The 22,516-nt window shown below is 40.2% G+C and overlaps 2 protein-coding genes across 5 annotated transcripts in view; both read right to left on the reverse strand.

Moving 5' to 3' along the window:
* Positions 1-22,516, reverse strand: part of CORIN (corin, serine peptidase) — a 309,411-nt gene that overhangs the window by 34,389 nt on the left and 252,506 nt on the right. The gene's annotated exons all lie outside the window — the stretch shown is intronic.
* On the reverse strand, positions 4,365-5,440 carry LOC101906472 (tropomyosin alpha-3 chain-like). 2 transcript variants are annotated; one of them, XM_059887758.1, is made up of 2 exons: positions 5,270-5,337; positions 4,597-5,135 (listed from the first exon to the last, which is right to left on the reverse strand). In XM_059887758.1, exons 1-2 carry the CDS (start codon positions 5,335-5,337, stop codon positions 4,655-4,657), a joined length of 549 nt encoding a protein of 182 aa, XP_059743741.1. In that variant the 3' UTR covers positions 4,597-4,654. The 2 variants fall into 2 exon arrangements, with proteins under 2 accessions (XP_059743740.1, XP_059743741.1); XM_059887757.1 differs by having other exon boundaries at positions 4,365-5,440.

Genomic DNA, 22,516 nt, shown 5'->3' on the forward strand with positions numbered 1-22,516 from the left:
GTTTACCTATATTCTCACTCAGCTTCCACCACTACTCTGCTTTGAATGCCTCATTCAGGTATCACATAAATACAATTGGCCTGTAGCCAAGCTTTAAAATTTTAAGTTTCCAAACTGTTTGGGTTTTTATGTAAAATATCCTATACTGCAAGAAATAGTTGGTTCACTTAGGCAATCCATATTTGAAGAAAATCTTTTGGATCTTTTTCACCTGATGCTATCACAGGTCGATGAGGTGGTGGAATTCATTTTAGACAGGAGGAAGGAGGGTTCCTTCTGAATCTGGAAGAAAGTAGGAGAGAAGGAAATAGGTACTTGGATTTGGAGATGGGGAGAGAATTCAAGAGAGTTCATGAGAGAATGCAAATCAGATAATCAGATGAGTTCAGTTCAGTTCAGTCCCCCAGTTGTATCCAACTCTTGTGACCCCATGGACTGCAGCATGCCAGGCTTCTCTGTCCATCACCAACTCCAGGAGTTTATCCAAACTCATGTCCATTGAGTCAGTGATGCCATCCAACCATGCTTATCCCCTGTCGTCCCCTTCTCCTCCCACCTTCAATCTTTCCCAGCATCAAGGTCTTTTCAAATGAGTCAGTTTTTTGCATCAGTTGGGCCAACTATTGGAGTTTCAGCTTCAGCATCAGTCCTTCCAATGAATATTCAGGACTGATTTCCTTTAGGATGGACTGGTTAGATCTCCTTGCAGTCCAAGGGACTATCAAGAGTCTTCTCCAACAACACAGTTCAAAAGCATCAATACTTTGGTGCTCAGCTTTCTTTTATAGTCCATCTCTCACATCCATACATGACTACTGGGAAAACCATAGCTTTGACTAGACAGATCTTTGTTGACAAAGTAATGTCTCTGCTTTTTAGTATGCTGTCTAGGTTGGTCATAACTTTTCTTTCAAGGAGTAAGCATCTTTTAATTTCATGGCTGCAGTCACCGTCTGCAGTGCTTTTGGAGCCCAAGAAAATAAAGGCTGTCACTGTTTCCCCATCTATTTTCCATGAAGTGATGGGACCAGATGCCATGATCTTAGTTTTCTGAACGTTGAGTTTTAAGCCAACTTTACACTCTCCTCTTTCACTTTCATCAAGAGGTTCTTTAGTTCTTCCTTACTTTCCGCAATAAAGATGTTGTCATCTGCATATCTGAGGTTACTGATATTCCTCCTGGTAATCTTGATTCCAGCTTCTGCTTCATCCAGTTCAGCATTTTGCATGATGTACTCTGCATATAAGTTAAATAAGAACGATGACAATATACATCCTTGATATACTCCTTTCCCGATTTGGAATGAGTCAGTTGTTTCATGTCCAGTTCTAACTCTTGCTTCTTGATCTACAAACAGATTTCACATGAGGCAATTCACGTGGTCTGGTATTCCCAACTCTTTAAGTATTTTCCACAGTGTATTGTGATCCACAAAGTCTAATGTTTTGGCACAGTCAATAAAGCAGAAGTAGATGTTTTTCTGGAACTCTCTTGCCTTTTCAATGACCCAATGGATGTTGGCAATTTGATCTCTGGTTCCTCTGCCTTTATTAAATCCAGCTTAAACATCTGGAAGTTCACAGTTCATGTACTGTTGAAGCCTGACTTGAAGAACTTTGAGCATTCCTTTACTAATGTGTGAGATGAGTGCAATTGTGCAGTAGTTTAAGCATTCTTTGGCATTGCCTTTCTTTGGGATTGGAATGAAAACTGACCTTTTCCAGTCCTGTGGCCATTGCTGTGTTTTCCAAATTTGCCAATATATTGAGTGCAGCACTTTCACAGCATCATCTTTTAGGATTTGAAATAGCTCAACTGGAATTCCATCACCTCCACTAGCTTTGTTTTTAGTGATGCTTCCTAAGGCCCACTTGACTTCACATTCCAGGATGGCTGGCTCTAGGTGAGTGATCGTACCATCATGGTTATCTGTATCATGAAGATCTTTTTTGCATAGTTCTTCTGTGTATTTTTGCCACCTCTTCTTAATATCTTCTGCTTCTGTTAGGTCCATACCATTTCTGTTCTTTATTGTGCCCATCTCTGCATGAAATGTTCCCTTGGTATCTCTGATTTTCTTGAAGAGATCTCTAGTATTTCCCATTCTACTGTTTTCCTCTATTTCTTAGCACTAATCACTGAGGAAGGCTTTCTTATTTCTCCTTGCTATTCTTTGGAATTCTGCATTCAAATGGATATAGATTTCCTTTTCTCCTTTGACTTTTGCTTGTCTTTCTTTTCATAGCTATTTGTAAGGACTCCTCAGACAACCATTTTGCCTTTTTGCATTTCTTTTTCTTGGGGATGGTCTTGATCACGGCTTCCTGTACAATGTCATGAACCTCCATCCACAGTTCTTCAGGCACTCTGTCTATCAGATCTAATCCCTTGAATCTATTTGTCACTTCTACTGTATAATCGTAAGGAAATTTATTTAGGTCATACCTGAATGGTCTAGTGGTTTTCCCTACTTTCTTCAATTTAAGTCTGAATTTGGCAATAAGGAGTTCATGATCTGAGCCACAGTCAGCTCCCAGTCTTGTTTTTGCTGACTGTATAGAGCTTCTCCATCTTTGGCTGCAAAGAACACAATCAATCTGATTTCGCTGTTGGCCATCTGGTGATACCCATGTGTAGAGTCTTCTCTTGTGTTGTTGGAAGAGGGTGTTTGCTATGACCAGTGCATTTTCTTGGCAAAAGTCTATTAGCCTTTGCCCTGCTTCACTCTGTACTCCAAGACCAAATTTGTATGTTACTCCAGGTATTTCTTGACTTACTACTTTTGCATTCTGGTCCCCTATAATGAAAAGGACATCTTTTTCTGGGGTTAATTCTAGAAGGTCTTGTAGGTCTTCATCAGCTCAGTTCAGTTCAGTCACTCAGTCATGTCCGACTCTTCGCAGCCCTATGAATCACAGCACCCCAGGTCTCCCTGTCCATCACCAACTCCCAGAGTTCACTCAAACTCATGTCCATCAAGTCAGTGATGCCATATAGCCATCTCATCCTCTGTCGTCCCCTTCTCCTCCTGCCCCCAATCCCTCCCAACATCAGGGTCTTTTCCAATGAGTCAACTCTTCACATGAGGTGGCCAAAGTACTGGAGTTTCAGCTTCAGCATCAGTCCTTCCAATCAACACCCAGGACTGGTCTCCTTTAGGATGGACTGGTTGGATCTCCTTGCAGTCCAAGGGACTCTCAAGAGTCTTCTTCAACACCACAGTTCAAAAGCATCAATTCTTCGGTGCTCAGCTCTCTTCACAGTCTGACTCTCACATCCATACATGACCACAGGAAAAACCATAGCCTTGACTAGATGGACCTTTGTTGGCAAAATAGTGTCTCTGCTTTTTTTTTTTTTTTCATATTGGATTTATTTATTTTGGAGGGACTGGTTATTTCAAAAAGACATTTATCAATTTTCAGTATCAAAACAGTTACACTATTGGTTTTTTTTCTCCCAATTGGTCCCCAAAGAGACCACACCAAAGGAGAGAACATTTTAAGCCAATTAAGCTGCAGGATGCACCCCTAACAGACCTCACTGAAACCTCATCAAAAAAGGGGGATTGGGTAGGGAAAGAAACTTTAAAAGGTCAGCACACTGCTAGCCCACAGACTGTAGAGAGCTCTCACAGGCAGAGGGGTGACCAGTTTGCCTCAACCCCAAAGAAGCAAAGTTCCAAAATATAAAAATTTACAAGTTTTGTACATACGCTTTTCAAGATTTCTCCAGCACTAACCAATACAAAGCACAGTGAGATGGCACTTTTAGAGACAGCAGCTTCAGACCCAGAAAAGGGTGATGAGATGAGTTTCATATGGCTAAATCAGTGGCAAAACATAATTTTCTTTCCTTTCTTTCAAGGAGGCAGGAGAGCAAATAAGTGGTCACTTCAATATAAGGGGCACATGATCCATTCTGTGAGCAGTTGGGAACAGGGTAGAGCTGGGACAAGGATTTGGTCTCAGAGGTTTTACCATCTTAATTGTTTGGTCACTTCTGATGAAAAAAGAAAAAAAAAAAGTTGTCCAAAGATACCGTAAAGCTGAAAACCTGAACAGCACTTTTTTTTTTTTGGCTAACTCCTTCTGGAATCATCTTTCTGCTTTGGCAGGTACTTTTTACAGGGCAATGAGGTTTCCCCAAATGGAGCCTTTCTCTGGGCTGCTAGGCTCTCAGTAAGGCAGGCCCAAACCTTTTCCCTTTCTCTCTGGAGAAGGCAATATGCATTAAGCTGAAACGTTACCTTCCAAAAGTGAGAAAGGGATTAGACTGCTGCTTCAGTTCTACGGAATTATCTGGAATGTTTTTTTACAAATGGTTGTAACATCAAGAACAAAAAAGGTAATTACAAAATGTGTACATCACAACATGCTTTTAAAGACACTTTGCATTGTGCTCACATTCCCTTAAACGTTGTTCCCAAAGGTGCTCAGCCTCTAGCCCAACTGGAATCTCTGGGGAGAGGTAGAGACTGTTTGGCGAAAAGGACACAGGAGTAGCGGGGTGGGAGAGGTGGCGAAAGGAGAAAGCAGCCTTCCAGTTAAAGATCAGCCCTCCGTTTAAAGGTCAGCTTCGGGCAGGCTGGCCCCAGTAGAGTCGGAGTCGGGGTGAGAGGGAGGAGCAGCGGCAGGGCGGGGCTGGGGTGCTCTACATTTTATTCAGGTCAAGCAGAGTCTGGTTCAGCATCCTTTGTGTACAGAGGTCCTCCTCTTTGGTGCATTTCAGTTTATCTTCCAAATCATCAATTGTCTTTTCCAGCTTGGCTACTGATCTCTCAGCAAACTCAGCACGAGTCTCTGCCTCCTTGAGTTTATCGGTAAGAATCTTTATCTCTTCCTCATATTTGTCTTCCTTTTGAGAGTACTTTTCTTCAGCAGCACTCAGACACTTCAGGTGCTGGTCCATCAGTCTGGTTTGCTCACCCATCTTTCGGCAACGGGACTCTGCCAGCTCCGCTCGCTCCTCTGTGCGCTCCAAGTCTCCCTCAATAATCACCAACTTGCGAGCCACCTCTTCATACTTCCTATGTGCCTCTTCTGCAATGTGCTTAGCTTCTTTGAGTTGGATTTCCTGAAGTTCCATTTTTTCTTCATCTTTTAAGGCTTGGTTTTCAATAACCTTCATAACTCTCTCGCTCTCATCAGCAGCTTTCTCAGCTTCCTCCAGCTTTTGCAGCTCAGTGGCCAGGCGCTCTTGAGCTCGGTTCAGCTCCTCTTCAACCAGCTGGATCCTACGGTTTAAGGAGACCACTTCAGCCTCAGCCTGTTCTCGGGCCCATCTTTCTCCCTCCACTTTCTGCTGGAGGCACTTGGCCCTCTCCTCTGCATCATCGGCCTGCTGCTGCAGAACCTGGATCTTGCACTTCATTGCCTCGGTGACGGCGATTGCGGCCATGACAGTGGTCCCGGCCATGGTCCCCACCCAGCTCCTGCTTGCCTTCGGGTTCCTTCCTCCTCCGCTCGGCGTTGCAGCCGCTTGGTTCCTGCAGGGTTGAACTTGTGGCCCACACTAGGCGAAGAGCACGAGCAGTCGAGGCTGACAGTAGGAAGCTTGGGATCTCTGCTTTTTAATATGCTATCTAAGTTGGTCATAACTATCCTTCCAAGGAGTAAGCGTCTTTTAATTTCATGGCTGCAATCACCATCTGCAGTGATTTTGGAGCCCCCAAAAATAAAGTCTGACACTGTTTTCACTGTTTCCCCATCTATATCCCATGAAGTGATGGGAGCAGATGCCATGATCTCAGTTTTCTGAATGTTGAGCTTTAAGCCAACTTTTTCACTCTCCTCTTTCACTTTCATCAAGAGGCTTTTTAGTTCCTCTTCACTTTCTGCCATAAGGGTTGTGTCATCTGCATATCTGAGGTTATTGATATTTCTCCTGGCAATCTTGATTCCAACTTGTGCTTCTGCCAGCCCAGCGTTTCTCATGATGTACTCTGCATATAAGTTAAATAAGCAGGGTGACAATATACAGCCTTGACGTACTCCTTTTCCTATTTGGAACCAGTCTGTTGTTCCATGTTCTGTTCTAACCCGCTTCCTGACTTGCATATAGATTTCTCAAGAGGCAGGTCAGGTGGTCTGGTATTCCCATCTCTTTCAGAATTTTCCACAGTTTAAGTTCAGCTGCTTCAGCATTACTTGTCGGGGCATAGACTTGGATTACTGTGATATCGAACGGTTTGCCTTGGAATCGAACAGAGATCATTCTGTCATTTTTGAGATTGCATTCAAATACTGCATTTTTGACTTTTCTGTTGACTATGATGGCTACTCCATTTCTTCTATGGGATTCTTGCCTACCATAGTAGATATAATGAGTTAAATTCACCCTTTCCAATCCATTTTAGTTTGCTGATTCCTAAAATGTTGACGTTCACTCTTGCCACCTCCTGTTTGACCACTTCCAATTTGCCTTGATTCATGGACCTAACATTCCTGGTTCCTAGGCAATATTGCTCTTTATAGCATCAGAGAGGTTAAAACGTCTGCCACCAATGTGGGAGACCCCTGGGTCGGGAAGATCCCCTGGAGATGGAAATGATAACCCACTCCAGTATTCTTGCCTGGAGAATCCCACGGACAGAGAAGCCTGGTAGGCTACAGTCCATGAGGTTGCAAAGAGTCAGACATGACTGAGTGACTTCACTTCACTTTACTTCCATCACCAGTCACATCCACAACTGGGTGTTGTTTTTGCTTTGGCTCCATCCCTTCCTTCTTTCTGGAGTTATTTCTCCACTGATCTCCAGTAGCATACTGGGCACCTACCGACCTGGGGAGTTCATCTTTCTGTGTCCTATCTTTTTGCCTTTCCATACTGTTCATGTTTGGGTGTCTCCTGAGGAGGTACAGGTCAGCAGTGGACTGCTGCAGGAGCAGGGGCTCTGGGTGCAGTAGACATGGGCATAGCATAAGACCTCTTGGAGGAGGTCTCCACTGACCCCACCAAAGAGCCACCAGAACTTACACAGGACCAGGGAAACAGACTCTTGGAGGGCACAAACAGAATCTTGTGTGCACCAGGACCCAGGAGAAAGAAGCAGTGACCCCACAAGAGACTGACCCAGAATTGCCCATGAGCGTCCAAGAGTCTCTCACGGAGGTGTGAGTCGGTGGTGGCCTGCTGCAGGGTTGAGGGCACTGAGTGTAGCAGTGCCTGCATGGGACATTTTGAAGGAGGTTGCCATTATCTTCATTACCTCTACCATAATTTGGCCTCAGGTCAAATAACAGGGAGGGAACACAGCCCCACCCTTCAACAGAAAATTGGATTAAAGATTTACTGAGCCCATCAGAACAAGACCCAGTTTTCCCCCTGTCAGTCTCTCCCATCAGGAAGCTTCCATAAGCCTCGTATCCTTCTCCATCAGAGGGCAAACGGACTGAAAACCACAATCACAGAAAACTAACCAATCTGATCACATGGAGCACAGTCTTGTCTAACTCAATGAAACTATGAGCCATGCCATGTAGGGCCACCCAAGTCAGACAGGTCATGGTGGAGAGTTCTGACAAAATGTGGTCCACTGGAAAATGGAATGTCAAACCACTTCAATATTCTTGCCTTGAGAACCCCATGAACAGTATGATAATCAGATAGTCTCTACTTTTCATTTCAAGAAGGAGGGGAGATCCTCAGATGAAAGGTGTGGGGGAGGGGCAGTGGCAGGGGTGTGCAATGGTAAGGAAAGTGACATGTATATGAAGTTGCTCCCTGGTGGAGGTATTTGGGAAAACATATCAAACATAAAAGTATGGTGAGCAGCGGTGAGGATTCAAATGAACCTGGAAACCTTGAAGTGGTAGTAGCACTAAGTCTGTGAGCTTAGCGACTTGCTCTTTTGATAATGGAATGTCTTTTTTTTTTTTTTTTTTTTTGCAAAAATAGGGAGAGAGCACAGGAAGGGAAGGAAAGTTAGATTCGGTGGCATTGAAAGAAAAGTTACCATTTCACCTGGTTACCATTATTTAAAAATGACTGTAATCACAAAATAGAAAAAAAAAAAAAAAACAACAACCTCATCAAATGCAGTTATTTTTAATAAAACCCTCTAACGACTTGAGGATAGAATAAGAGCCAAAAAACTAAAAACAAAACAGAGTTCTTCATAACAGATGAACTCTAATCATTTGATTTTTTTTAAATGGCATAACCCCCTCCCATACTTTAAGAAGCATTGCACAAGCTTTAATTGATTTAGGATCTTGAATGAACTGTTATATAATCTAATATGCCACAAAACTGACTGGAAAATGCGAATTTTTTTCCTTCATCAAAATGAGGCTGTGGCTTTCCAGTAATCCCAGAAGTGCTGTTTTTTGGAGGTACAGTGGGATGGAAGTAGAGAAATCAGAAGTCATGCATCCACTCAAGGTTTCAAGGTTTCTCTTAATACCTGCATCCTGGGAATTTCTGTCTGCAATAGAACAATCTGTGGCCTCTTAAATCCATGTATTTTATTGGCAAAAAGCCAAAGGAAGATCGGCTTCAGATCTGTTATTTAATGAAAACAGTCCTTAGGCAGATATTCACAGGGCAACAGGGACTCACATGAGGATGGTTTGGCGTAAGCATAGGATTCGCACTGAAGCTGGTTGGGAAAATCACTGCAAAGGAACCAAGGTCCCTTCAGTTGCCTTGAGGGATGTTTTTATTCGATTAGCCTCCAAGAAAGGCAATTTAGCCTGAACCTCTCAGTTACGTCAAGTGGAAATCCTAAGAAATTCATCAAGAAGAAGGGAGTATCATTACGAAAATTAGTTTCCCATGAAACTCTTAAACACTAGCACGCTTCTCAGCGCTAGAAATGTCATCTTATCACCCATTAAAAAAAAAAATCGGTGAATCCATATGGCTCAACTTCTGCCATCATACAGAATCTGAGCATCTGTGTGGTTTCAACATTATTTCTTTAAATAATTTAAAAAATCATACAAGTAACACTTACACATGGAAAAAATCCAAACATCATACAATGAAAAAATATTCTTCCCATCCAAGATGTATAAAATCACCACTGTAAATAGCATTTGAGTATCCTTGCCAAGCACTGTCTATAATGCTTGTATCCCTCTTTTTTTAGTCTATATACATTTCTGGGAGATAGTGACAGACAGGGAAGCCTGGTGTGCTGCAGTTCATGGGGTCACAAAGGGTCAGACATGACTTAGTGACTGAACAGTATTGTTTTGTATGGTGTTGACGCTTTCATTTAAGGACCTATCTTGGAAGTCTTTGCATAGTAATAGATAGACAATATTAATAATGATGATATTAATAACTATTACTTATTTTCTATAGGCAACACACTATAAGATTAACTTGTTTTATATTATTTAATCCTCTCAACAACTTTGTGAGTTATGTATATGTACATGTGAAAGTCTCTCAGTAGTGTCTGACTCTTTGCAATCCCATGGACTGTAGCCTGCCAGGCTTCTCTTTCCATGGGATTCTCCAGGCAAGAATGCCGGAGCAGGTTGCCATTTCCTCCTCCAGGGGATCTCCTGACCCAGGAATTGAACCCAGGTCTCCCACATTGCAGGTGGATTATTTACCGTCTGAGCCACCAGGGAAGTATACTTTATTGTTATTCACCATTTTGGAGATGAAAAAATTGAGGCAAAGAGAGAATACAAAATTTTCCACAGGTCACACAGCTCTGATATTCCATCCCTTGGTCTGACATCAGAGTACCTCTTCTAACACTGTGAGCACCATGCAGCCCTCTGCTTTATTCAGAGCACACACCACGTTCTCTCCATAGCTGCATAGTGTTCCATTACATGCACGTACATTTACTTCACCAATCCTCTATTGTGACCATTTCCAATTTGGAGTTATAATGAAAAAGCAGCAGTTAACACCTTAACCACTCACCTTTGCCCACATGCACAAATGTGACTTGAGAATAAATTCCTAGAAATAAAACTATTGAATCAAAATATAAATTTTTTATGAATAGTATGAATTTCCCCTTCAGAGAATAATGCCAGTTTACAAACTTAACAAGACGAGGTGTGCTTATACATCTTAATTTTTATAACTACGCATATAATGTAAGCCATGCTATGAAAATACATCTGGAACTTAACTACTCAAATTTTGTTTATGCATTGGTAATTAGTTTGATGTATAATTTTCATTTTATATCAAGAGAAAAAGATATCCTTTTGAGTAGAGACCAAAAGAGCAAAACAACACCTTTCAAGTGATGAAACATCAGAGTCACTATATCTTAAGGTGTCTATGCAGGGAATGAAGTCTCATGCTTCTAGAGCAACCATGAAATCATATGCAGAGATGAAAATTCAAGCCACAATCTATTCCAATGCCCTCTTTTAACTGTGTGAGAAAACTAAGACCTAGGTATAGACCTTTCCCAAACACTTGTGGGGCCCAGAGCAACAGTATAGATAGAGGCCTATATACTATATCATTCTCAAAAATTCTCCAAGCGAGGCTTCAACAGTATGTGAACCAAGAAATTCCAGATGTTCAAGCTGGATTTAGAAAAGGCAGAGAAACCAGAGATTAAATTGCTAACATCCACTGGATCATAGAAAAAGCAAGACAGTTTCAGAAAAACATCTGCTGCTGCTGCTAAGTCGCTTCAGTCATGTCTGACTCTGTGCCACCCCATAGATGGCAGCCCACCAGACTTCCCCACCCCTGGGATTCTCCAGGCAAGAACACTGGAGTGGGTTGCCATTTCCTTCTCCAATGCATGAAGGTGAAAAGAGAAAGTGAAGTCATTCAGTTGTGCCCGACTCTTAGCGACCCCATGGACTGCAGCCTACCAGGCTCCTCTGTCCATGGATTTTCCAGGCAAGAATACTGGAGTGGGGTGCCATTGCCTTCTCTGAGAAGAATACTTCTGCTTTACTGACTATGCCAAAGCCTTTGACTGTGTGGATCACAATACACTGTAGAAAATTCTTAAAGAGATGAGAATACCAGATCACCTTACCTGCCTCCTGAGAAATCTGTATGCAGGTCAAAAAGCAACAGTTAGAACCAGACATGGAACAATGGACTGGTTCCAAATTGGGAAAGGAGTATGTCAAGGCTGTATATTGTCACCCTGTTTATTTAACTTATGTACAGAGTACATCATGCGAAATGCCGGGCTGGATGAAGCACAAGCTGGAATCAAGATTGCTGGGAGAAATATCAGTAACCTCAGTTATGCAGATGACACCATCCTTATGGCAGAAAGTGAAGAGGAACCAAAAAGCCTCTTGATGAAAGTGAAAGAGGAGAGTGAAAAAGTTGGCATAAAACTCAACATTCAGAAAACTAAGATCATGGCATCTGGTCCCATCGCTTCATGGCAAATAGATGGGGAAACAATGGAAACCATGACAGACTTTATTTTCTTGGGCTCCAAAATCACTGCAGATGGTGACTGCAACCATGAAATTAAAATACATTTGCTCCCTGGAAGAAAAGCTGTGACCAACCTAGACAGCATATTAAAAAGCAGAGACATTAGTTTGCCAACAAAGGTCCATCTAGTCAAAGCTATGGTTTATCCAGTAGTCATGAATGGATGTGAGAGTTGAACCATAAAGAAAGCTGAGTACCAAAGAATTGATGCTTTTGAACTGTGTTGTTGGAGAAGACTCTTGACAGTCCCTTGGACTGCAAGGAAATCCAACAGTCAATTCTAAAATAAATCAGTCCTGAATATTCATTGGAAGGACTGAAGCTGAAGCTGAAGCTACAATACTTTGGCCATCTGATGCGAAGAACTGACTTATTTGAAAAGACCCTGATGCTGGGGAAGATTGAAGGTGGGAGGAGAAGGGGATGACAGGATGAGATGGTTAGATGGCATCACCGACCTGATGGACATGAATTTGAGCAAGCTCTGGGAGTTGGTGATGGACAGGGAAGCCTGGTGTGTTGTAGTCCATAGGGTTGTAAAGAGTCAGACATGACTGAGTGACTGAACTGAACTGATACTATATCATATTAGATAATATATTAGATATTATAATTTTAGTTAACAAGCTGTTAAAGAAAATTATTCTATCTTCCCATTTTGATCAAGATAACTTTCAAGTCAAATATAGAAAGAAAGCTTGGACTCCTTAAATCAGAGGTTTTCAAACCTGAGCATTCATTCGAATCACTGGAGGACCAGTGACAACAAAGGTTGTTGACCCCATACCTGGACTTCTAGGTTTGATAAGTCTGACATGAGGCTCCTAAATTGCCCTAACATGACCCCAGGTGATACAGATGCTGTGGCCTGAGACCACACTTTGAATACAGTGCACCAGACTCCAGGTGGGCACACCTCTTGATGGACAGACTCTATGCCCCATGAGGTGAGGCATAGCTGAGGAGAAAGACCACAGTGGTCCCTCTAAATCAGGCTTTCTCACCCTTGGCACTACTGACATTTGATGCCAGGTAATTATTTGCTATATGGGGCTGTCCTGAGCACTGTAGGGTGTTTAGCATCACCCCTGGTTTCTACCCACAAGATGCCAATATCTCCACACCACTCCTGGACTGCCAATCAAAAGGTCTACTGACAATTCCAAATGTCCCCTTGGGGCAACCGCTGGTTGAGAAACACTGCTCTAAGTCCTGGGCTCCAGCACAAGGCCCCTCTGCTCTGGATCTAAAGGCAGTACTGCACACAAATGCAAGAGATTTTCACTCCAATTTGCTTCTTGAAATGTGTGGCCATAAGACACAAATAAAAATTGTATAACATAAACCCACCCCACTTCTACTGAAATGAGAAGATACAACATACCTAGGATTCCAAATCATCCTGATATTCTGAAAGGAATTCTGTAAGGCTTAGGTGAATAATCAGATCTCTAGATTATTTTTGTCCTGTTTTTATCTGTCCTATTTTTTTTTTTAATCTGTTTAATCTGTCCTATTTTTATCACATTCTCAGGTTACTTGGTATTTAGTAATAAGGCATATCTTCCTTGTGTTACAATTATGTTAGGACCGATTACCTAAAAAATGAAGCTCAGCACAAACCCCTTAAAGTCGAGGGCTTCTTTACTTCTGACAGCAACACAGTAGCGCAGGACTTACCTAGACTTACCTTCCATTGCAGTGGAAGGACAAGGACTGCTCTATAGTATCTGTTGCTTGGGGAAAGCATGAGTCTTCGACCTTGGGAACTGATGGTTAGTCTTGAAATATAAATGCCTTGTGTGGTGGATATATTATTTGCAATTCTAAATATCCTCTTCAGAACTTGGAAAATTTCTATTAACTATTTTATATCTGATTTCAAAAATCTTTTCTTATACCCTGTCATGTTATTATCTCTGTTTGGTTCCTATAGATAACATGTTAGTAGTAAAAGATAGTAAAATTATTTTGCCAGGTAGAAGGATGGTTTAGAAATACTGATGGAAAGGCATCATGAGTTTCAAACACATGCCAGTGAACATGACTATAGAATCATTTGTCTGGTTAGATAGCTGAGCTTATGCTTTATACAACAAAGACTGCCATCAACAGAAATGTTTCAAAGAAAACCATAAAGTCTGAATTATTTTCCCAGTAAATTAAGTAGTTAAAAATATTTTTATTGTATGTAATCTTTACTGAAAATATATATTTTCATTCATTTGTCTACCTCAGAGGTAGAGTATAATAATTGTATTAGGCCATGATTTATAGGTAGAAGTGACAAAAACCATCTATAAACAAGAAGAAGAAGTAATAGATTATAAAATTAAATTATAACAGGTTCATATTTCATAAAATAAATCAATGGAACTAAATAATTCATTTCTAATATAAAGTTATAAAACTGTACCTATTAAATATGCATTATCATTTAATATAAATTAAAAAATAAAACTAACACATAAAGCACTATTTAAAATAAACACCGGTAAAAGTATAAAAATAAACCAGTCATAAAATTTTAAAGTCATTTATTTGATCATCTATAAGAATTCAAACTTATAAAACAAACTCAGTAATTGGTGTCAGACTGTAAGTATATTTTTGAGCATAAGTACATACCTCTTTCAGAATCTATAGTAGACCAAGTATTTCCTTCTAGCTATTTTATCTCAAAAAAAAAAAATCCCATTTCTTTTTTGATACGTTGGAGGAAAACTTTGGGGACAGTTATATTTTTTCTTTTTTAAGAGACAGAGACTCAGTATTTTCTTGACAGCAACTTATTTAGTTGTTTAGAAAGTGTTTCCTGTTTGTCTTTGCCTTCTATCAGTTCATGAGTGTAGAGATTACCAGGTTTAATTGTAATATGCCATTTTTTATTCCACTGGTTCAGAAAGTCTGGGAGCCAAGGTAGAATTTATTTTTCTAATAGGATCCTTGCTATGTCAATTGCTCTTTTCTCTCTTATCTCGAGATCATAGGTATATAGAAAGTGTGTGCATGCTGTTCAGTTGCTGAGTTGTGTCTGACTCTTTTTCAACCCATGGACTGTAGCCCACCAGGCTCCTTTGTCCATGGGCTCATCCTGCAAGAATACTGGAGTGGGTTGCCATTTCCTCCTGCAGGGGATCTTCCCTATTCAGGGATCAAAACTGTGTCTCTTGCACTGGCAGGTGGATCCTTTCCCACTGAGCCACCTGGGAAGCCCACAGAAAGTGTACCTTTACTCAATTCAAAATGTTAAGACAGACTATGATACTGGGTATGCTACAGTATAAAATAACGCAAATTTCAGGGCTTCAAAAAATTCACTTATTACATCAACAAAAAAAATGAGCATTTTAGAACCCAAAATAGTGACAGAATAGCTCAATATCAAAATGTGGAAATGCAGTCAGCCACTAAAGCGATGGGGAGGACCTTTAGGATAGCTGGTGCCTGAGGACCAAGTACGTTCAGGACCCTCCATTTCTCATATCCACTTCCATCAGTGAGAAGGAGGGAGAAGAGATGGGAGGGTGGTTTTAGTGACCTCCAAGTGACTTTTCCACAAGCTAGGGGACAGGCTGTCTGCAGCTCTAAACTCAAATCCATTCATCTTTGTGACCAAAAAGGAGTCTTTTTGCCAATGTCTACTTAAATCTTATTGAAGGACTTTATCACAAAACCAATCACTGTTGCCCAAGAGTGAGGTTCTTTGATTCGTCCAGCTTGAGTGAGGTATCACCTACCCTTCTACCAATCACTGAAGTCAAGAAAAGTGGATCATGTCTAAAGATGGCAGCTCCCTTTTGGATCCCAAGGATCAAATGGGAACTAAAGTAAGTCCCCAAAATTAAGGGATGCAGGTCCCCAAGGAAGGGAGGAATGCAGAGAAGCAGCACAACAAAAGTCTGCTCCAAGTGACTTCACTTGAAATTTTTAGTTCAAAAGATTATTATGCCTCAGAGTCAAGATCTACATGTTAGTTTGTTAGCTTTTGGAAGATGTAGGAAGGGTACACAATTGGGTAGAAATTAGACTTGTGTTCATGAATGAAATAATGGGTTAATACTCAGTATTAAGTAAATTTGCTTTACTCAGTGCTGAAGGAATATCACCCTAACAGAATTTAAACAAATGACATAGTCAGATGGACAAGGATTAAAACTGATAATTAATAAGGCTAATATGTTAGAATGGAAATTGAGGCAGCACATTGGTGTTATATCAGATAGAATGGCCCTCTCAAGGAGCTATTTTACATACTTTAGTGAGAGGAACAAATTACAAATATGTGAAAAAAATAGTTTCTGATACTGGTAGATGCTGTGAAGAAGACAGTGGAAGCAAATAGAGAGTACCTTGGTAACTGTGAAAGCTGCTCCAATGAGGGTTGTCAAGACCTTTGTAAGCAGCTGATATTCAAGCTGAGACATGATTGATGAGATGGATGTGATCCTGTTAAGGTCTAGAGACCAGCTTTCTGAACAAAGTAACAGTGAAGCCGAGGCATCTGGGATGGGAATAAGTTTATAGCACTGGAATATCAGTAATAAGGTCAATGCATCTAAAGTTTAGCAGACAAATGCAAAGTGCTAGAAGATAGGTCAGAGAGGGAGGCAGCTTCCAGATTATGCCTTGTAAGCCAAAGTAAGAAATTGGATTTTGATTCCAAACTGTACAAATTAAAAGAAAAGACCAGTGGGTTTGGCATTTAGATAATATTGCTATAAACTCTGTCTTGGGAGTAAAAAGCAAGCCAGATTGCAATAGGTTTCAAAGACAACATGGAAAAGTCAAGTCATCTCCGGGAATCTCTGGTACAGTTCCAAAAGGCACAGGCTGCCATATAAGGACTTTTAACAGAGATAACACAGGTCTTTCTGGTCAATTTCTGATGGATTCTCAAGATGTAAATCATGTTCTTATCTACCTAGGACCCATTCATATTCATGCCCAACAGCAATATGTAATGATGACTAGAGAATCTGATGCCCCAAAGACTTCAAAGAAATTGCTTATTCCCCATTCTAAGACCTTCTTGCTCACAAGTAGCCCTGTATTTTTGGTGGAAAGGTGTGTTTTGACAGTACTTAATTCTGGAGAACTCATGGAAACCATCTTTGGCTTTACAAATCCTGATGTGAGTCCATTTTTAATGATGAACATTTTTTATCACAAAATGGAAAGTAACAGAGTAAATAAAAATGTGATTAACCCAGGATCTTACATAGTTTATAGTTAATAATGGCAAATTTCCCTACACCACTGAGAAGTTTCCATTTCATTTCATAAATTATTCATTAGCCCAAAGGAGACAGTTTGAGATTCAGTTTGCTAACCAATAATCTGAATTCTTGGCATAGCTTGCTAATAGTGATCATGTGGACATGCTCTTAGGACAACTGGTAGGCTCACCTTGCTCTCGCTTATTAAAGCTTCATACCTAGTGGTCTCATTTGTTGTTGTTCAGTCACTCAGTTGTATCTGACTCTTTGCAACCCAATGGACTGCAGCATGCCAGCCTTCCCTGTCCTTCACTATCTTTCAGAGTTTGCTCAGATGCATGTCCATTGAGTTGATGATGCCATCCAACCATCTCATCCTCTGTCACCCACTTTTCCTCCTCTCCTCAATCTTTCCCAGCATCAGGGTCTTTTTCAATGAGTCAGTTCTTTGAGTCAGGTGCCCAAAGTACTGGAGCTTCAACTTCAGCACCAGTTCTTCCAATGAATATTCAGGGTTGATTTGTTTTAGGATTGACTGGTTTGATCTCCTTGCTGTCCAAGGGATTCTCAAGAATTTCTCCAGTCTCAAAGTTTGAAAGCATCAATTCTTCAGCACCCAGTTTTCTTCATGGTCCATCTCTCACATCGTACATGATTAATGGAAAAACAATAACTTTGACTATATGGACCTTTGTTTGCAAAGTGATGTTTCTGCTTTTTAATATGTTGTCTAGGTGGGTCATAGCTTTTCTTCCAAGGAACAAGTGTCTTTTAATTTCATGGCTGTAGTCACCATCTGCAGCAATTTTGGAGCCCAAGAAAATAAAGTCTGTCACTATTTCCATCATTTGCCCATGTATTTGCCATGAAGTGATGGGACCGGATGCCATGATTTTCCTTTTTTAATGGTGAATGTTAAGCCAGCTTTTTCACTTTCCTCTTTCACCTTCATCAAGAGGTTCTTTAGTTCCTCTTCGCTTTCTGCTGGAAGGGTGATGTCATCTGCATATTTGAGGTTACTGATTTTTCTCCTGGCAATCTTGACTCCAGCTTGTGCTTCAACCAGCCTGGCATTTCACAAGATGTATACTGCATATTAAATATGCAGGATGACAATATAAAGCCTTGATGTACTCCTTTCCTAATTTTGAACCAGTCCGTTGTTCCATGTCCAGTTCTAACTGTTGCTTCTTGACCAGAATACAGGTTTCTCAGGAGGCAAGTAAGGTGGTCTGGTATTCCCATCTCCTTAAGAATTTTCCACAGTTTGTTGTGATCCACACAAAGGCTTTAGCATAGTCAATGAACCAGAGGTAAATGTTTTTCTGGAATTCCTTTGCTTTTTCTATGGTCCAACAGATGTTGGCAATTTGATCTCTGGTTCTTCTGACTTTTATAAATCCAGCTTGTATCCCTGGAAGTTCTTGGTTCATATACTACTAAAGCCTAGTTTGAAGGACTTTGAGCATTACCTTGCTAGCATGTGAAATCAGCACAATTGTGCAGCTGCTTGAACATTGCTTGGCATTGTCTTTCTTTGGTATTGGAATGAAAACTGACCTTTTCCATTCCTAAGGGCATTGCTGAGTTTTCCAAATTTGCTGGCAAATTGAGTGTAGCACTTTAACAGCATCATCTCATGGAAGATTCTTCTCATGGAAGAACTTAAAAAATATTTCCTCTTCCTTTAGGATGCAGCAACTTTTCTGGCAAATTATTCTTCTTGCTCGCCCCAGTAGAGCATATTTCAGAGAATTTTACATTTACACATTGGACTTTATGATTTTCTTCTCAGCCAGACAGTCATATAACCAGCAGCTTCTTGGGAATGTGTTAAGAATTTTTTCCCCGTGCCCAAACCACATATCTGCCAGAGAAGTTACGAAGCTACATGTAAAAGAAAACAGTGTTTTATGGATTTGCTTCACCTGATTTCTACTTAGAATAAACCAAGCATGTACTTATTACTATGTGACTTTCCAAAATGAGAGAAACATTTGGATCATGGTCCTGCATGATGAATTTGCACCACCATTACCACCTCCTCACTGCTATTTACTTAAAAATCCTACAATGATAAGATCACTAGGTGACCTTTTTATTTTTTTTTTAAAGCCAAATAAGTTTGGACTATTTTCCTCAACTGGTAGGGCTGCTATAAACTAGCTCATCTCTCTTTCTTGAAATTCATATCCTTATACATGCTCTTTCATGATAAGATCACTAGGTAATTAAGACTTGCCACATAACTCCCATACAAGGCAATACTAAATGAGGTTTATGTTTGAGAAGCTGGGTGACCACATCAATCATGGCATGTTTACTGAAGAACTGGGTGCCTCATCAGATCTACTCCTCACATCAAAGAGGTCTTTTGCCCTTAGTTGGACTTACATCCTAGCTCTGTATTTTTCTGCAACCTAGCAAGTTCCTTGACTTTTCTTATCATCAGTTTCTTCATTATGTAAAGTAGAAATAACAATACTACTTGTCTTATAATAATGTAGATAAATTGAGATAATACATATCAAGTACTCAGAACAGCCTGGCATATAAGTAAGGTTGGTCATTATTATTCTGTGTAAACTATTCTGGGAAATAAATGAAGAATCAAAAAATGTGAGTGATATATATCATTGTAGAATTAAGAGAGCTATCATGTTGTATTGATTTTTAAGTAACCACAGGAAATTTAGGGACAAAAGAAGTCAAGGGGATGAGAAAGGCTTCATAGAAGTCATGAGGCTTGAGCAAGGCCCTGAAGAATTTGAATAGGAAATGTAAAAACAATCATCTGTGGACCCAGAGGCAGCAGCAGGAAGGAATGTGCCTGTAAAGCACAGATAAAAGACCAGTCTGGAAAGAGAAGAAGAATGTAAAAGGATATGAATTTGAAGAAAAAGAGATGATCTAGCTTATAGCAGGCCTACCAGATGAGGAAAACAATCTAAATTTATTTGGTTTTAAAAAAATGGAAAGAAAGAGGACTTTTGACCAAAAATAATTTATTTCTGTCTCTCAAGAGTCCCTTGGACTGCAGGATCAAGCCAGTCAACCCTAAAGGAAATCAGTCCTGAATATTCATTGGAAGGACTGATGCTGAAGCTTAAACTCCAATACTTTGGCCACCTGATGTGACGAACTGACTCATTTGAAAAGCCTCTGATGCTGGAAAAGATTGAAGGCAGGAGAAGGGAACAAAGGATGAGATGGTTGGATGGCATCACCAATGTGATGGACATAAGCTTGAGCAAACTCCGGAAGACAGTGAAGGACAGGGAAGCCTGGCAGGCTGTAGTCCATGGGGTTGCAAAGAGTCAGACATGACTGAGCAACTGAACTGAACTGAAGGCCCATTTCCTCAATCATAGATGGCCATCTTGTTGTGTCATCACATGATGGAAGGCTGGAGGGAACTCTCTGAGATCTCTTATATAAGGGCACTAATTCCATTCTTGAAGGCTCCACCCTCATGTACTAATCACCTTCCAAAGCCCCACCTTTTATCACCATCACATTGGGGTTAGGATTTCACTTGGGAATTTAGAGTGGACATAAACATTCAGTCTATAGCAATTGGACATGATTGTACTATAGCAGGTAGGCCTTTAATAGAATTCAGTCATGGAATAGTGAGAGCTTTCAGGGAAATAGAGGCACCAAAGATCTCCTAATGCTATTTCCCTCACCACGCACTGCCCATGTTTCTTTGCTTCTCTTTTTGGCAAAATTGCTCAAAAAAGTTCTATACTTACTGTCTTTTGTTTCTCTTTTCTTATCATACTATCTCTCAGGCTTTTGCTCCCTTGCTCTATTGAAACTGCTCATGTCAATGACATGCATGTTGCTGACTAATAGTCATTTTCAGTCCTTATTTTACTTCTCAGCAGCATTTGATAGAACTGACCATCACTTCTTCCTTTATAGACTTTCCTCACTCAGTTTTCAGGATACAACATACTCCCACCCCACTGGTAATTCTTTCTCATCTCCTTTAGCTTGCTACTTCTCTTCTCTGATCCTCTTAATGTGAGGGCTCAGCTCTTGGTCTTCTTATCTTCTCTCTATACATTCGCTCTCTTGGCCACCCAGATCAAAAAATGAACAATATCATTTTTGAATACACTGAATACTCACAATCAAAGATATGAAAAAGTGTTGGTGAGGAGATGGAGAAATCTGAACTCTTCTGCATTGTTGGTGGAGTATAAGATGGTGTGGCCCCTTTGGAAAACAGTTCTGTAGTTATTCAAAAGTTACACAGAGTGTTACCACTTGACCCAATAACTCTAGTCTTAAGATATATACCCAAGGGAATTGAAAACATATGTTCACACAAAAACTTATACATAACTGTTCATGGTAACATCATTCATAAGAGCCAAAAAGTGGAAACAACCGAAATGGCCACCAATTGATGAATGGATAATCAAAAGGTGGTTCTATCTACTCAATAGACTACTATTCAGCCATAAACAGGATTGACAAACTGATACAACATACAACATGGATGAATCTTAAGAGATTATGCTATGCTGAAGAAGCTAGACAAAAAAAGCATATATTGCATGATTCTATATGTGAAATGTATACAATAGGCAAGTCCATAGATACAGGAAGTAAATCAGTATTTTTCAGGGGCTGAGGAGAAGAAATGGGGACTGACTGCTATTGAAAATGGGGCTTCTATTTTGATGAAAATACTCTGTAATTGGTGATGACGGTTACAATAACCTTGTGAAGATACTAAAAACAACTGAATTGTACACTTAAACTGTGAATTTTATGGTATCTAAATTATATCTTAATTTAAAAAAAACTACAAGGCTTTGAGCTTCCTTTTCATAGTTTACAGGTACAGGCCCAGCATCCTGGGCTAGATTTATTACTACAGGTGACTGGATCTGTCTTTGAGGTTCATGGAAGTCAATCAATAAGGAAACCATCCTGGATTAAACAGTTCATACATGACAAATGAATTCTGAAGTTAGAAACTTTGTCCTGGGAATACACATTAGGAAAAATTATGATGTGAATCTTATATCAGGGGCTATTAGGTAATACAATAGATGCTGTCTTTGCAGTTTTGCCTAAGACACAGAAACATTCTTTGGAAGGATGTTTCTTCTACTGACCAACTCTAAAGGATTAGGGCATAAAATCAAATTGCAACTAACTCTATAAAGGAATTTTTGCCAAAATAGTATAGCCTATTTCCAGATGATCTAACTTTTATAAAGATAAGCTGATGAGGCCAAGAGACACAAAGAATCACATTTCTTTAGACCAACTTCCCCAAATACCAGATGTCTCAACTGAACATTTGGCAAGCATTAGGAGGCAGTCTAAATTCTGATTTGTATTGCTGATTAAATAAATGTCCATATGTTTTTGATACTGGATACGCAGGTAGCAAAGTCAATATACTGTCATGAGAATTTAGGGGCTTGATTTATACCCTTATCCAATCAAAGAGCCATCATACTTCCAGCTGGGGTGAACTCCAGAGATACCTACAGATGGAGGTAAAATGTCTTTCAGCTTCAGAGGAGAACTCTGAGTCCTCTCATTTGGACAAGCACTTAGTTGAGAGTCTAGCATTTCTGCTGTTAGACATGGGAAGCATAATTTTGGTCTGAGAAAACTCTAAGTGCAGGTGTTTTTAATCAACTGCTTCTATCATGAAAGCATTTCAATAGAATCCCTGCAAAACGTGTCACTTGGTGTAGATCTGCATTTTTAACAAACTAGCTCCAAAATATACCCCCTCAAGTAGATGAATGATCTCTTTGGATTTAAGGTATGTTTGTTTTGGATACTATACTACAGTGCTTTTCTCTATAAATGTTTACTGAATGAGTGAATGATTTAATGAATCTATATTATATTATCAAGG

Source organism: Bos taurus, chromosome 6 (assembly GCF_002263795.3).
Source record: "Bos taurus isolate L1 Dominette 01449 registration number 42190680 breed Hereford chromosome 6, ARS-UCD2.0, whole genome shotgun sequence".
Lineage (NCBI taxonomy): Eukaryota > Metazoa > Chordata > Mammalia > Artiodactyla > Bovidae > Bos > Bos taurus.